General features: G+C 42.1%; 1 protein-coding gene across 1 annotated transcript in view; it reads left to right on the forward strand.

Annotated features, from left to right (window-relative positions):
- Positions 1-15,521, forward strand: part of SEMA5B (semaphorin 5B) — a 200,455-nt gene that overhangs the window by 116,870 nt on the left and 68,064 nt on the right. The window contains exons 7-9 of the mRNA XM_086750938.1: positions 7,924-8,022; positions 8,771-8,984; positions 11,514-11,799. Coding sequence (XP_086607064.1) covers positions 7,924-8,022; positions 8,771-8,984; positions 11,514-11,799 — 599 coding nt within the window. The remainder of the gene's footprint in view (positions 1-7,923; positions 8,023-8,770; positions 8,985-11,513; positions 11,800-15,521) is intronic.

Consider the following 15,521-nt stretch of genomic DNA (forward strand, 5'->3'; position numbering starts at 1 on the left):
CTGAGTATATTTGCTGCTGCTGCCTCCCCATGCTGCAAAGAGTATGCCAAAAATTTCATGAGAATAATGCTCTGAACAGTTGAGTTTATACTGACTGTGATCCAGATTTTGAAATTGTTTGGTGGGCAAAGGAGCAATGGGTGTGAAGTTCTGAGGAACAATAATTAAGCAGATTGTCAGACACTTCTTCACATACAATTAATGGCAAACAGAGGTGTTGACCAGGAGTCTGAGAAGAAGACGTGAAGCTACAAACAAAGGCAGATGGATTCTGCAGTAGCTGAGTAAACTCGGATCTCCCAAGTCTGTATCTGCTCTAACCTGTGTGTCCATGGCTGAGTCCCTTTTGGGAAGCCTACACGTGCAGCGCTATCTCCAGAAATACCAATTTTAGCCAGCTGGTGAAGTGCTCTACTCCAGCGAAGAAGCCCAGCTCTCACCCAGCGTCTCTGCCCTTGGCTGGGTAAAGGCAGCACGTGAGGGCAGCACTAATGTGAACATTTCTGATTCTGCTGTGCAGTAGCGGTACCAGATGCAGAGCTCTGCCTGCCTCAGCTCTGCTTTGTCAAAACTTGACTAATGACAATTTTCTACCTAGCACAGATTTGTTTGTAAATATGTTATGGATTGTCAGGCACTTAGATGTGTGGTGACAGAGGCTGGAAATAAGGAGGACCTTTGGCTCTTATATTAATTCACAATGTAGTTTGCGTAAATTTTATGACTGGACCATTTTCCTTGCTGATTTAATAATGTATATATTTTAGGGTGAGGATTTTGAAGCCACCTAGTGTATTAAAATGCCTTTCCCCCTTAATTCTTGTGCCTGTTGAGTATCTAAATCAGATTCTTCCTGCTGCTTAGAAAACATATTCTAAAATTCTCAGAGCATTACCATAAGGAAAATTAAAATGACAAGAAGAAAACCCACAAAATGTATAGCACAGAAGTATCATTTTTATGGCTTGATGGTTACTCCACATTTGAGTACCTATTGACCAGAGAAAAGGGAGATTACAAATCTGGGTCCAAGACCTGAAGTCAGAAGGTACCATTAGGTGATTTCTTCTGACACCCTCTGTAGCTCTGGCCACAAATTTCACCTGCTTATTCCTAAATTGAGCTCAGTGACTAGTCTTTAGCTGCTGCACCTTTCTGAGGAAGGCACAAAGTTTTGAACTGAAGGCCTGAAGCAAAGGGACCGACTGTGCTTTGCTGGCTTGTTCTAGTGGCAGATCACCTTCCCGGTTACAACATGTACTGTTTCCTCTTCAGATCTGACTTCAGTTTTGAGGGGCTGGGTTTCATTTTGCCCTTCTCTACTGGACTAAAGAGCCTTTCAGTTACCAATATTTATTTTTTACAAAGGCACTTATATGTTGTTGTCAAATCAGTACTTAGGCTTTTTGATAACGTAAAAAGCTGAGTTCTCCAAGCCTCTTTAAGTCATTTTTCTACTCCCCTTGGATATTTTTTTGTATCTGTTTTCTGCACACTCCAATTTTTCACCTGCATTCCCTTGTCACTCTCTCTAATGCCTGAGTGTGATTAAAACAGTCCTCCAGCTCTTACGCACCCTCCTCTGTTCACATGCCTGGCAGTTTCATAAACTCTTCTGCCACAGGACATCATGCAGAGTTGCCTAGCCACTGTGACCACTAAATCCTTTTCATAGTTGCTAGTCTTGGGATGTAATCTCCCAGTCTATACATACAGCCCTTTTGTTCCTTGCTCTTTAATGCATAATATCTAACCAAAATTTATTTTGTTTGTTGGGTCCAGCTCACCAGCCTAGTTTATATCACTCTATATATAGTGACACTTTGGCCTTGCTGGTAATTACTATTTTTGTAATATTGGGGTTATCCACAAATACTTGTTAAGAAAAATATTGATATTTGGCTAGTACCACCCCACCTGGGACCCTGCTAGAGTAGCAAGTTTGTGAATGATTTCACTCTGAGGACTTTTTTCAGTCTAGTAACTTTTTTTAATGGATTTTAATCCATTAATGTATATGTTCTTGAACCTGATTTTAAAATTAACTCTCCACAATATGTCATGTGGTATTAAAACAAACACCTCAGAAAAGTCTCTTTCATTTATGTCATACTTACCAACCAAAACTTGTGGTTTCCTGAAAGAATTATATATGCTTTATTTGCCGTGTCTCTGGAGATCCATGCAGGCTTCCACTGGTAATCATTCTTATTTTTGCAGCATTTGTAAAATGTATCCTGATCAGCACCTTAAAACTATCCCCTGGAAAACATCCACATTACTGAGAGACGACACAGAACAAAGTCATCTTTCTGTCTTCCAAATGATATCACCCAGAGGTTGTGGTTAAAATGAGTGATGGATAGAGCAGAAGGGGAAGAGTATTTAATTTCATTAGGAGTTGCTCAGCTTCTAGTTTGTAATTGGTTTGTCTCTGCATAATGGTCCACATCCACCACATCTAAGGAATTTTGCCTGGCATGGAAAGCTGTGGCTTTTTTAACAAAAGCACGTTTGTGCTTAGACAAGAGAAAGACAGAATTATTTGTTAACTTTCCAAAGGCAACACACTGTCATTTCAAAATTTGAAAGGGAACTGCTTGTGAAAATGGCAGTGATCCAGCTCTTACGTGCTGTCCTATGAGCTTTGTGTAGCCAGGAGAAAGATGATGCACTAATAACTTCTGGAGCAAGAAAAAATAAAGAGAAACATCTGACAGGCATCCAGCTACCGGTTGTGCCACTGCATTGCTAGTATAGTTTCTTCCTTTTCTTGGATAATGTCCTGATACTGGAGGGTCTTATAGTTTACACAAGATTGCAAGGAAATCATAGCCCACGGCTAGAGCCCACCTAAATGGGTTTGCCCCCTTTGTAAGTGCTCCTAGAGATCTGAACCTACATTCCTAGTACTTCTGCTAAGCTATCAATGTAGAATCAGCCCCCAAATTTGATTTGAAGTCCATTAAAGAAAACTTGGCTGGAAAAATGATTAGCAATTCTCTTTGCTATCTGTTGCACTCAAAGAATAAAGACAGCTTGGTCAGGGTATTGGCTTAAACTGATTAATAGAATTGTTTGTCCAAATAAATAAATATAGCTATCTGAAAGTGTGTTAATAACAGTGCTCGAGAACATGTTAGGCCTTGATTATTTTTTAACAAATTGGGATGAACTGCAACAGATAAATGTTTGCTGCACTCTAGAATGTCATTGAAGGGATAACGTGGAGTTCTGCTGGCTGATCTCTGAACTGCAAGTTCTGCTCCAGTCTGTTTCTTTACTGAGGACAACAGACCATCTGAAACAGCTGTTCTTCTCATACAGCATGTAACTGTGTTTTTAATCTATGATTAGACTATATCGGTATGTGATAAAATAGTGTTAGCCTAAAAAAAAAAAAGAGTTAAAAAGGAGATATCTGAAAACAGCACTTAAAGTATTTATTCAAACTAAAAAATTAAAGTACTACCTATATATGGCTAAGCTTTCAAAGAAAAATACATCTGTACAATGAGATTAAGGGCTTATAACATTTCATAAGTCAAGTGTTCAGAGATGACAGATGAAATGACTCAAGAAGCACCTACAGCTGGCTTATTCACAGCATCCCAAAAACGTCTTTTTGAATTCTGCCTCAAACCGAAGCCGGGAGAAGTTCAGCCCGTCCATTTGCTGATCTATCCGCACAAATGTAGGGAGTAACAGGGCATCTGCTCTTGGTTCTTGAGTTTGAAATGTGCTTTCAAGGCAGCCTGACATCCATAGGAGCTAGAAAGAGGCCTGGTCCTGCCCACAGTCATGGACATTACAGCATTCACAGACAGACACACTGAAATCTCAGTGTTGGAAAAAATGAAATTCATGAGGATAGGCTTAAACTGCAGAGGAGTGGGATGGAGGGGCTTCAGTGAAGTTTATTTGTGATTATGAGATCCTGTGCCCTGAAGGGTTGAGCCTTAGAAGTTGTGTACTCTTCCTTTCTAGGAAAACAGGGATCATTAAATTGGAGAAAAGTGGTATTTGCTCAATTTAAGGCCTTATCTCAAAAAAGGCACCAGTACCAGGTAATTTTGAGGAAGGAGCAAGAACCCCAAAGTGGGTAACATACCATTTGTAGGAAAATTGGAGATATGCATAATGATCTGACAACGAGCCACAAGTTTTTATCAGCTCCACCATATATTTAATCATAATCCTGACTAATATAACTGGGTTATTCTCATTAACCGTATAAACACCCAGTCTTCCCCCTTTATTTAAATTCTTAATCTCTTGATCCCAGTAATATCTTCTGGTGATGAGATTTGCAGACTGATCACATGCAGATTTAACTGTCTGCTCCATAACGTGAGAGCAGCTTCCAAATATTGTCTCGTCTGGACAAAGTTGGATTCAAGCTTGCCAGATTTTCTAACTATATTAAAGCCCGTCTGAATTTTGCCTCCTGCACAGCTACAGTTTTCCAGCCACTTGGAAGAAACTGCATTAAATAGCTCCTATTTTCTGTAGGGGTTTGTGAGATCATCTTACTAACCAGTTGCCTCAGCTACAAATTGTTGCAGAGAGCAGTGTGTTGAATGACTTTTCGGAGCAAATCCAGGCTGGTTTAAAGAACACAGAGAGGAGGTTGTTCCTCGCTAGTTATTTTCAGAATAGAGTGGAAAGAGGATCTAATGTAAATCTCACCAATAGTGTCTTCAGAAAAATCCTGCAAGCTGGGGTATTTAAGTGATTTAGTTTCTTCTTTGTGTTTGTTGGAGGTTTTCATAGGCATGTCTTGCAGTGGGTACAGCAGTAAGAAATACCAGATGAGCACAGTATTCCTCTTTGGGCCAGGTAGGCAAGAGAGGTGGGGTCTGGTAGTTAGACCTTTGTTGCTATCCCTCAGGTTCTCCTCTGACTCAGTGTGTCACCATGGCAAATCCTTTAGCACGTGTGTGTTTTGGTTCACCCAGCTGAGAGAACAGGGCAGATAACGCACATCGGTTTCAGAACGTTACATAAAGCTGTATCAATTACTTTGAGGCCAGTGGATGAAACGTACGTATTATCATTGCTCTTCCTCCAGAATTGTGCAGTGCTGTTACCTCCCTCAGGAAGGCAGGTCCAGGGAAAACTGCTTCCCGGCTAATTCATGGGAATAACTATGGCTGGATATGGCCCATGCCTAGAGGCATCTAAGCAGAGTGGAAAGCATCCACTGGTCACCCCAATTTCTGCCTCTTGCAGCCAATGAAATAATTAGTGGGCTTTGGTTCATCCAGTTCCCTGAGAAGTATCAGCTGTCAAACATTCCCAGTCTAACAGCTGATCCATACTGACTGTGCTCTTTTGCTCTTTGCTCGAGCAGTTGGGAATGGGCTGGAAGTCACAGATAAAATATTTCGGTGCGGGTTCAGATAGTAGCAGATATATTTGCTCAGTATGGTTTCTCCTCTGTTTCTGCTGTGGACTGAATGCTTAAACCCATGCTTAATGAGGCTAAAATAACACAATATTTTACCAGCTTCCAACATCCTTACCAACCCAGGCTACTGTGCCTTGGAGTAATGTGTGCAACAGATGCGTCACTGCCTGTAGACTCCAGAACACCATCCAGCACATGACCTCGCAGAGAAATTTTTTTGTGTGCTGTCTTCTCAGCTAGGAAGATTTTAATAGAAATTTAATTTTGTTAATCTGTAATACAGTTCTGTGCAAAGAACAGAATTCTGCAAGTTATAATTTTAGATTTCTGCAGGACAGAATTTTAGTCAGGAATATATTTAAGTACCTAGGCAGGAAGGGGTCCAGCAACATAAAAGACATTAGCTGGTTTAGGTTAGAAGCTATGCTCAGACTCTGCACAAAGCAGATGAAAGTGGAAATGGAGGGCAAGCAGATGGGTACTCTCTTCTATTGTTTGGAATTTGGGTACAGAGCTGCTTTCTGGGTTAGATGTCAGATCAATCATGTCCTGAAAACAAACTCCTGTTGGGAGAGGAGCCCATACTTTTTTTTGTAGCATTCCCTCAAGAATTTCTAGTACTTTACAGTTATATATATAGTGGTCCTAATATTATGTGGGATTTGATAATTGTTGCTGTACAGGAAGAGGAATTACTTAACCATTCATGAAATGCAGACATCTCTAGGGCAGGGAATAACAGGGCTCACAGCACCATGTAACAGTGACAGGAGAGGGCAGAGAGGCTGGCAAACCTTCATCTTCTTAAAGGAAGTGATGAGACCTCTATTCTCAACACAGCAGGTGGAGCAGTGCTTCTCAAGGTCCTGTTTGATAGACTGATGTGCAGTCACCATGGCTGATCTGCTTCTGGAATAAGGGGTGCTGAATCGACCCAGCTATGATTTTAAGCTCTCATTTTCGGGTGCCAGGCACTATGTACCTACTGCCCAGCACCCCTGCTGAGACCCAAGACCTGCAGAACCTGCTCTGTGGCACTCTTCAGCCTCTGCTCTGGAGTGCAGTTGCTGTGATCTTCTCTGTTCAAAAGCAAGCCCCACATATCATGCCCATGCAGTTGTCTGCCTGTGGCTAACGCTGGTGGGTTTCTGCTAAATGCCATCCTTCAACAACTTGATTTCCATACAGCAAATGAAAGGAGATAGTACATAATCCAGCTAGGCCAGCCTCTTCCTTTCTAGATGATAGGAAGTGTTTTTACACTGCTGAATCTTGCAAATGAAGTCTTCAGGGAAATGATCAATGGCGTGGAGCGCTGTGAGACACCGAAGCTCACAGTGATCGCTGCTTATGGGAGAAGCAATGTCTGCAGCCGTAGGCTCAGCTTAGTGGCAGATTATGACCTATTGGAGGGAGGAAAGCAAAGCAGCCAGGGTAACCCAGCCCAGGCTGTTATTTTTTAACAAGTTTCCTTGTCTGTTTTACAGTAGAATATAATAGATTTTCTTCTCGTGGAGCCCTGTGGGTGCCAGTCATTAGCCATTGCTCACATCCTTTCCCCTGAGGTGGTCCCAGGGCCCAGGGCAGGCAGCCTGGTGCCAGGCTCACAGGGCATCTGTCCCTGGGGCTGTTCGGATGAACCTTGGGGCAGGCAGCTCCTGAGCCTCTTGCACTGCCTGTTGCACGCTAGTCTTGCACCTCCCCTTCCCTGTGTGTCACCTTAGAAAGTCCCTGCCCTCTTCCTCCCCCATGGCTTTACTCCCCAAAGGTGCTCTGTTAGCCTGATGTGCAGGCCACAGGTCTCTGGGTACAAGGCTATGGGGGAAAAGAGACACTGTGGCTCTCTCCAACAACAGTATGGAGATTTTCTGTGTGGAAAAAAAAAAACCAAAAAAAAACCCCCAAAAAACCCCTTGCTATTTCTCACTGGCCTGGCCTGAAGGAGAAACTCCTTCTACCGTGGAAAATCCTGAGCACACAGTCCTTGTGGGAGGCAGGAAGTAACAGCCTGTTCAAGCACGAGATTCTCCTGACCAGCCTGGTCTATTAAAGTGAAGTTCCTGCTGTTTTCCTGCTGGCACTGGTGTGAATTATAGGGCAGACGGACTCGCTGTCCTTCGCTGGAGTTTGTCTGCGTAACGTTTTCTAAGCTGCCGCATTATTGGGAAAAATAGATCAGAAGTATCATGAAAAGAAGGAGGATTCCTCCTCCAGCCTAAGCAGAGCACAGAAAGAGGCACTTGTGTAGCTATTACAGAGTCAACCTGATGGATAACATCCTATCCAGGGACTGTGCAGGGCTATGATTAGAGAAATAACCAACAAATTGGGCTTGCTTACTTAGGCTGCTAGCTCCATACAGCTGTGCACTGCTTGATGCAACGGATCTCAGCCCGAGGTAGAGCTAAGGAAGGTACATTCCAGCTGCAATACAGGTAATTTTTTAAAATGTAATAATTAACCCCACCATCTCCTTTTCAAAAGTCCTTTGTTTCTGTCTTCTGTCCCTATAGGAAGAGTGCCAGAACTATGTCAGAGTGCTGATTGTTTATGGCAAGAAGGTGTTTACCTGTGGTACCAATGCCTTTTCGCCGGTGTGTTCCAGTCGACAGGTCTGTTTTGCCTCTTTTGCAGTGATGAAGAGGGCTGGATACGTGCTCTGGGAAGCGCCGGTCATTTGGCAGGGCATCACAGCTGCAGATAATATGTTCCAAATGTAGCTCTGAAATAGTTTGGGGTTTGTTCTTTGGGCCCCTTTGGGCTGCTTTGGTTCAGTGGGTGTATCTGCAAGTGGGGAGCAGAAAAATCATGTTATGGGTGAGCTGGATCTGGGCAAAGTGCTGCTCATATAGACTTCGGGTACACTGTTGAAAATGGGGAATATAGACAGGCTCAGCTGTGAGCACCTCCTAGCTGAACACTTAAATGTTTTATTAAAATGAATGGCAAAACTCCCTTTGGATTAAAGGGAGGTGGGAGCAGGTTCAGGGCAATGTTTATTTTTTATTTTTTTAATGCCAGCGTACATTCAGGAGGTGTCTATGGAAGATGAGAAACCTGTGCTAGCAGCAGTAGCACCTGGTTACACCGAGTGGGTTGGGGCCTACAGGCTTTATTGGTGGGGGAATTACGCTTCTTACAAAGCAAAGGGATCAGTGAGGCTCAGACACAGCTTCTTATGTTGGCAAACGATGGATGTAAAGATCAAATTTACAGCATCGTTGGCATTACATTCCTATAGCTGCCCTTTTTTAAAAATCAGAGTTTTGCTCGTAGGTAGTCATGGGCAAACTGAATACTCTATACCAGTAAGAAAGCCAGATGCTCTTTAAATTCTCTCCTCTCTCCTTTTAAATACAGGTAGGAAATCTTAGCAAAATCATTGACAGAATTAATGGAGTGGCTCGGTGCCCATACGACCCCCGGCATAACTCGACAGCTGTGATTACATCACGAGGAGAACTCTATGCTGCGACTGTAATTGATTTCTCTGGACGGGATCCTGCTATTTACCGCAGCCTTGGAAATGTTCCCCCACTTAGGACAGCACAGTACAACTCCAAATGGCTCAATGGTAAAGTCATGTGGGTCATATCAGAGCAAGAGGTGTATTAAAGTCAACTTGGCAGGCTTGTAAATCTTTTCCTCTGTTTTCATATTGGGATCCATATTGGGAAGGGCTTCCCGTGCAATAATGGTTGCAGCTTAGAAGAAGTTTAAATATAGCCTGGAAGTAATTCAGAGAAGTTGATTTCAAATACGGAAAGTGGGTCTTACAGGCTACTTAATATATATACAGGTCTCTGTCTCATGGGATGGCCAAATACATCTTTTTCACAAGAAAACCACTCGAAGATTTGAAGATCAAAATGAACTTAAAGCATGATATTGTTGACCCAGTTCTGTCAGCGTTAAGCACACTCTGCTTCCACTGACTCAGCTGAAGACAGTTGGTTTCATTGCAAGATTGGTTTGAAAATGAGAAATTTCACAGCAAGTTACGTTCCATGTAAACCCATGCTGATGTGGATTTATAGTTATTAAAAGCAGCTGTTACCCCAGTGTGATAATACCCTGCATCAAGCAAGCTATAGAATTTCAAGCAGTAATTTCTGCACTGAGTCCACATCTTGTCAGGGCAAATTGTAGTGATGGAGACCCCAATATCTCCCCTCTTTCCTTTGACCCAGGTAAGTTGACAAGATATTCAGAATCTTTCTATTGGATTTCAGGACCTCTCAATCAAAGATATGAGCAGTGGGACTGTGCACTCTCAGGAGCTTAATGAGACCGAACTAGGCTTCTGCAGGCATATTGAGGTCACTATGGAGATACGGAGTTTTAGAAGAGTGTCATCAGGCAAGACTGTGATTTAGGACCAAGAAGCAGCATAACCCATATACACTTATTAGAAATATCTGCCTCTTGTCTGCACATGAATGAAGAATTCAGAAGGAAGTCCCATTGGAACAGGGGAGTTTGAGGAAAGACAGACTGAGTTTCTAGTCTGTGATTGGAAAAACTAACTGATTCTTGGATTTATAACCTTGCACAGCGTTGGTGATGTTGGAGTAATTTTGTCCTGTTCTGGCCACTTTTCAACAAGAAACAGAAAACTTGAAGATGATTCAGAGAAGAGCCATGGAGTGATCTGAAGCTTGGAAAGCCTGCCCCACAGTGAGAGACTTAAGGAGTGCCATTTATTTATTTTTCTGAGAAGGAGATAAAAGGCATTTTGTTCATTATCTAGAAGTACTTACATCAAGAGAAGATTTCTGGCAGGATAGAGTTCCTTCATCTATCAGACAAGTCATGACAAAAGCCTGTGATTGGAAGCTGAAGCCAGATAATGTCAAATGGAAAAAGAAGTGAAGATGGCAGCTGGGGCAGTCTTTAGTCTGTGAAGTGAACAAGTCGCTGACTAAAGTGATGGATGTAAAGCCAAGTGACACTGGCCAGTAAGATCCGATCTCCTTCAAAATGTGTGGTCTAATCCACCTGTTAATTACAGGCTCTGATGGTGGAATTACAGGGTGAAATTCTCTGGGTCATGTTAGACAGAAAGTCAGATCGGTGATCACAGTGATCCCTTAAAGGTTCACTGTTTGTTTGAAGCAGAAAGTTTGACAGGAGATGCTTTGCAGTGCCCTCCCCTCTGTACCATCATCTGCCTCCCAAACCTGCCTTGCAGCAGCATCAGCCTGCCTTCTTCTCCCTCCACCATGGCTTTCCCTTCTGGGCTGCAACATCAAAGGAATTTTGTACTTTCCTTTTTAGTTCTTCCTTTGAGAATTACACAGAAATGAACATTGTAAAAGCGCCCTATAAAACCAGTAAGGTTGGGTTTTTTTGTTTAGTCAAATATTATTCATTGACCAATCTTTTCCCTTTGCCAAGGAAACTGTTGGGATAAAGACTGTACACTTTAAAGCTTTGTGAAATACCCAATTAAAATATTCACTACAAAACCAATTCCAGGTTCTTTTCAATTCTTGTGGAAATAATAACAATAATTCTAGGAGAAAAAGAATTAAGGAGAACTTGCTTCAATACTCTCAGTCTGTGGCATGGTTTTGTTTTACAGATGTAAGATAATATTTTGTGCCCAGAAACTGGAAACGTTTTGTGATAAAAGCCAGATGTGGTTGTGCTGGGAGAGTAGGTTGAATGTTTCAGTGCAGCAGTCTGGGGAATTGGGCGGATGCTCGCAGCATATTTAACACATCATAAGGTGCACTTCAGAAGTGAAGAGGTGAAGGAACCCAATGAAGGCTTTATGCTGTAAAATGAACATAGGTACAGAGAATAGTCATGTATATGTAAAGTGTTGAACTCTGATTTAACTTAAATCAGTAGCAGCTTTGCCAATAAAGTGGGGAAACAATGAGGTCTTTCCAAGATCTAAAAGATGGAACTAGAGCTGTATCCTGTATATCATTATTCTCCTCTACGGTTTTTATGTCCTCTGCTGACTCTAAACTCCCTGTGGTCCCAGCTTTGACAGCCTGCATAAAGGATGCTGGCGGTGCAATGCGCTGAGCGAGTCAGTGAGCATGGATTGATTCCTGACCTCTATAAATCTCTTCAAATGTTTGTTTTACAGAGCCTAACTTTATTGCTGCCTACGACATCGGTTTGTTCACCTACTTCTTCTTCCGTGAGAATGCGGTAGAACATGACTGTGGGAAAACAGTGTACTCTCGTGTGGCAAGGGTTTGCAAAAATGATATTGGAGGGAGATTTTTACTGGAGGACACATGGACAACTTTCATGAAGGCCAGGCTGAACTGCTCCCGTGCTGGAGAAATCCCTTTCTATTATAATGAATTGCAAAGCACCTTCTACCTTCCTGAGCAAGATCTGATCTATGGTGTCTTCACGACTAATGTGTAAGTTGCGTTGGTTTTACTGCCGTTCTTCTATTCCTAACTGTTTGAGACTGACAATATCCTGATTTCTTAGACAGTCTGAGGATTCATTTTTGAAAGATCCTTTGGTTAATGTGAAGGAATAGCTAGGTCTCAATTATCCATCATGGCAGCATAGCCTTAAGGACAATGTTTTTAATCCATAGTTCATAGATTCCTGGAGCCTATAAAATGTAACAGTGCAGTTCTAGGGTAACGTAATTTGATATAAACCTGTGCTGTGACAGACTTCTGACTTTTTGTAGTGGCAATGCTACTTGTGTAGTTCAGAGACCTGGTCTAAAAATGACCCAACAGAAAAATGTAATTAATTTTCAGCCAGGTTAACAGCCTGGACAATGTGACGCAATTGTGTGAACATTGGGACTGGCCCGTGAAGTGGACAGGTACATATGCTTGGGAGAGAAGGACTGGAAGGGGGAGAATAAGGCAGGTGGGATCACAACAGCCTAGGTTGAAATCAATATAAATTGCTGTTGAACAACACTTTATAGAAGCAAGGTCATGCGAGCTACACAGCATTTAACATTTCCAAGGGGGACTGTGCCTCCGCTACAGACTGTTTCAGGCCCACAAATCAAAAGCAGCATTGGAATTCAAAGGGGAAGGCATGATTTCTGAAACTTCATAATCACCTCTTCTTGGCTTGATATTGAAAAAACTTGTAATTGGAATGATTTAGTGTAGCTGTGAAAGCAGAAAGGAGAAGAGGAGTTAATTAAAAAATATATTAAAAAACTCATAATGTATATCTTTAAGTCAGGAAAACTCAACTTTTTCTCTGAAGCCCAAGGCTAGGATGATAAGTTTCAAGCTATAACCAGTCTACATGGTATTGAGTTTCAATAATACATGTTCTCCAGGGGGGTGTTATCCTGATGTGTAAATTAGAGAATTAAAATCTTAGTTACTCCACATGACAAGCACTTTCTCATGCTGGGTAGCCAACCTCTTTGGGGTTTTTGTGCGCAGTGGAGTACAGTTCAATGTGAATAAGGGTCTGGTCCCAAGAAGCCCGCAGCAAACCAAAGAAGTGAAGCCCCACTGAAGTGCACGGCCTTCCTATTTAATGTGTCACTTGCTGGTGTGACAGGGCTTGAACTTCAGCCCTTGAAGTCACAAAGCATCAGCCCCAACTCCTAGAGCTGAAGCGTTATTGGGAGTTTCACTATGAGAGTCAACAAAGCCCGAATGTTATTCATAGTCTGTAAATGCCAAGAAGCAGGTAAGTGTTTGGCCACCCTCATCCATCTTCCATGTTTTGTTTCTGCACTACCATTGCCAACATCAGCCAAGAGTGAGCCAGTGGAGATGCAACTAGACAAAATAAACATAATGGAGCATTGCACCTTGACTGTGGACTTTGGGGAAAATCTGCCCTGGGATTGAAAGGAGCATGAGTTGTTCTCTAAAAACATTTAGAGGATGTTAACCAAACTTCCTGAACATTAAAAGGAAACCTGACTACTACTTTGGGCATTTGAGATGATGCTTTTTGTTTGTTTGTTTGTTTTTTGCAACCAGACAGGACTTCTATGCCAATAGTGATAATGTTTTATCTATTGATTTGTCCATTCATCCAGCCAAGAACAGAAGTTAGTAATGAGAAAATGATTAATAACTGTATTATATTTATCAAATAGGTATATTATTTGGAATATAACAGGGGAGACATAGGCTGCCTCTGCTTGGAAGAGTTCTTGTCTGCTGTGTCTGTCTCCCAGGTTTAATGTGAGACATGATGAATGTTACTCCTCTCCTCTGGGTTAACGCTTAAGTCACTCTTCATACATTACAGGTGTATGTTCTCTCTTGTGTCTTTGGAGGACAATATAATATGTAACATTTGTGTAACTGAAGAAATAAGTTATTGATAATAGTTGAAGCTGGATCAAGTAGCGTTTTGGGTCTACAACACTATGTTCTTTTGAGAGTTCAGAGAGAAAATGTTCCAATTTGTCACCCGACTAGTGAAATAATGGTAGTTATTCTTTTAACTTCCTCTGGGACTTATATCATGGTGCATGAGCTCTGCATACCAAAGAGGGTTGATGTATGCTCCAGTCCAAGTTTCTTTATAATAGAATACCAATGCACCACAAAACTATGATATTTTTGTTGTTGTTGTTTAAAGGTATTTTTATTTTGGCAGGATCACGTTTAACGCATTTAGGGTCATCTTATAACAAAGGGGTATTAGTGGTTGTGGTAGCACCCACATATATATTTATTGCTTCGTATTATGTTATACCCAGCTGAATCGGTGGGAAAGAGAGCTTTTTGGGGAGGCTGATGGTGAAATATTTAAGAAGCTTTTATTACATTTTTTTCTGGGAGGTAATAGAGACAATTTTAAAACCTCCCTGAACTTAACCCCTTCTCTAAACCACCTAGTTAATCACAGGAGGTAGGAGGTGGGAATAAAGGAGGTTGCACTTCACACCAGGACAACACAGGGGCCAGCTGCACAAGTTGGTGTCACTGCCTTGAGACTGGGATCAAACTTTTCATAGGGAGGGATGGGAAATATGCCAGGCCACAGATGGAAAGGAAAATAGGCCACAGACTCACCAAAAATCTCTTTCCTTTCTCCTCTCTTGCAAAGGGAAAGGGCTAAACTGTGGAGCCTTTAGCAGGGTCTTAAAAATATCCTTTCTTTTTCTTTTTAAAAAGTGTTTTCAGTAGACTAGCAGGATTTTATTATTTCTTTTCCTTTTTCATTTTCTTTCTCATTCTCTTCTTTTTTTCATGTGTGCCTGAAGGCATTTACTTGTCATCTGTCATTAGCTTTGTCTTAAGAGCTGCTGTCTGTGAGCGTGCACTGCGTCAGCAGTGTTCAGATAGAAGTGGAGAGAGGTTCGCCCGGTGTTGCTTTGACACGTTCAAAGAGAGCTACTCCATCACTCTGGGGGTGGAAGGGGCAGGAGCGGAGAATGGGAAGGCAAAGCAAGAAGTTCTTCCCAGTGTTGTATTGCTCAGAAGAAATATGCTGTGAAAGAATCTGTTCTTCTTCTTTCCAGCCTGGGATTGTGGAGCAAGCCTTTTTTTTTCTGTGCAAGAGAGTGTAATTATTGGTTTAGTTAAAAAAAAAAAAAAAAAAAGTGTTCTTTTCAGAGAATTCAAATTGCTTTAATTAGCAGAAAGATACATGCAGCAGGGCTTGAGTTATTTAAAAGGCACCGTGACAAGTCAGTCTCTTGTGCTAGCCCTATTTTTAGTTTTATTCTGATATGTTTTTCTCAAAACATTGTTCTTTTCCTTTAAAAAAAAAAAGCAGAGGGGAAAGGGAGAGCTGGGAGCAGGTTTGAATTTCAGGTTACCACTTAGCAAACATCCCTTTTTGGGCTGAGGTGCCATCACCATCTGGGAAGCACCCTCCAACCCTCTTGAGGCAAAAGAAGCTGAGCCTGCTCAGGACCTTGCAGAAATGCGTCCCCCGTGACTGAAAGGAGACAGCAAAGGCCGACTGATTTGTCTGTGAGTCTGACTGGGCAGCAGCGTGTCCCAAAACAAATTCCCCTCCAAAGAGTCCTTCCTACAGTGGCGTTTCCCTCGCCGTGCCTCCCCTGGCCAGCGTGTGCGTGGTGAACAGCCTGCCCGAGACAGATGCTGTTCCCGGCTGGGAACACAAGGAAGTGAACTGTGATCATTGAAAACAGAGGCTTTCACATATTAGTAAGACA

This window comes from Chlamydotis macqueenii, chromosome 6 (genome assembly GCF_036417535.1).
Source record: "Chlamydotis macqueenii isolate bChlMac1 chromosome 6, bChlMac1.mat, whole genome shotgun sequence".
Classification (NCBI taxonomy): Eukaryota; Metazoa; Chordata; class Aves; order Otidiformes; family Otididae; genus Chlamydotis; species Chlamydotis macqueenii.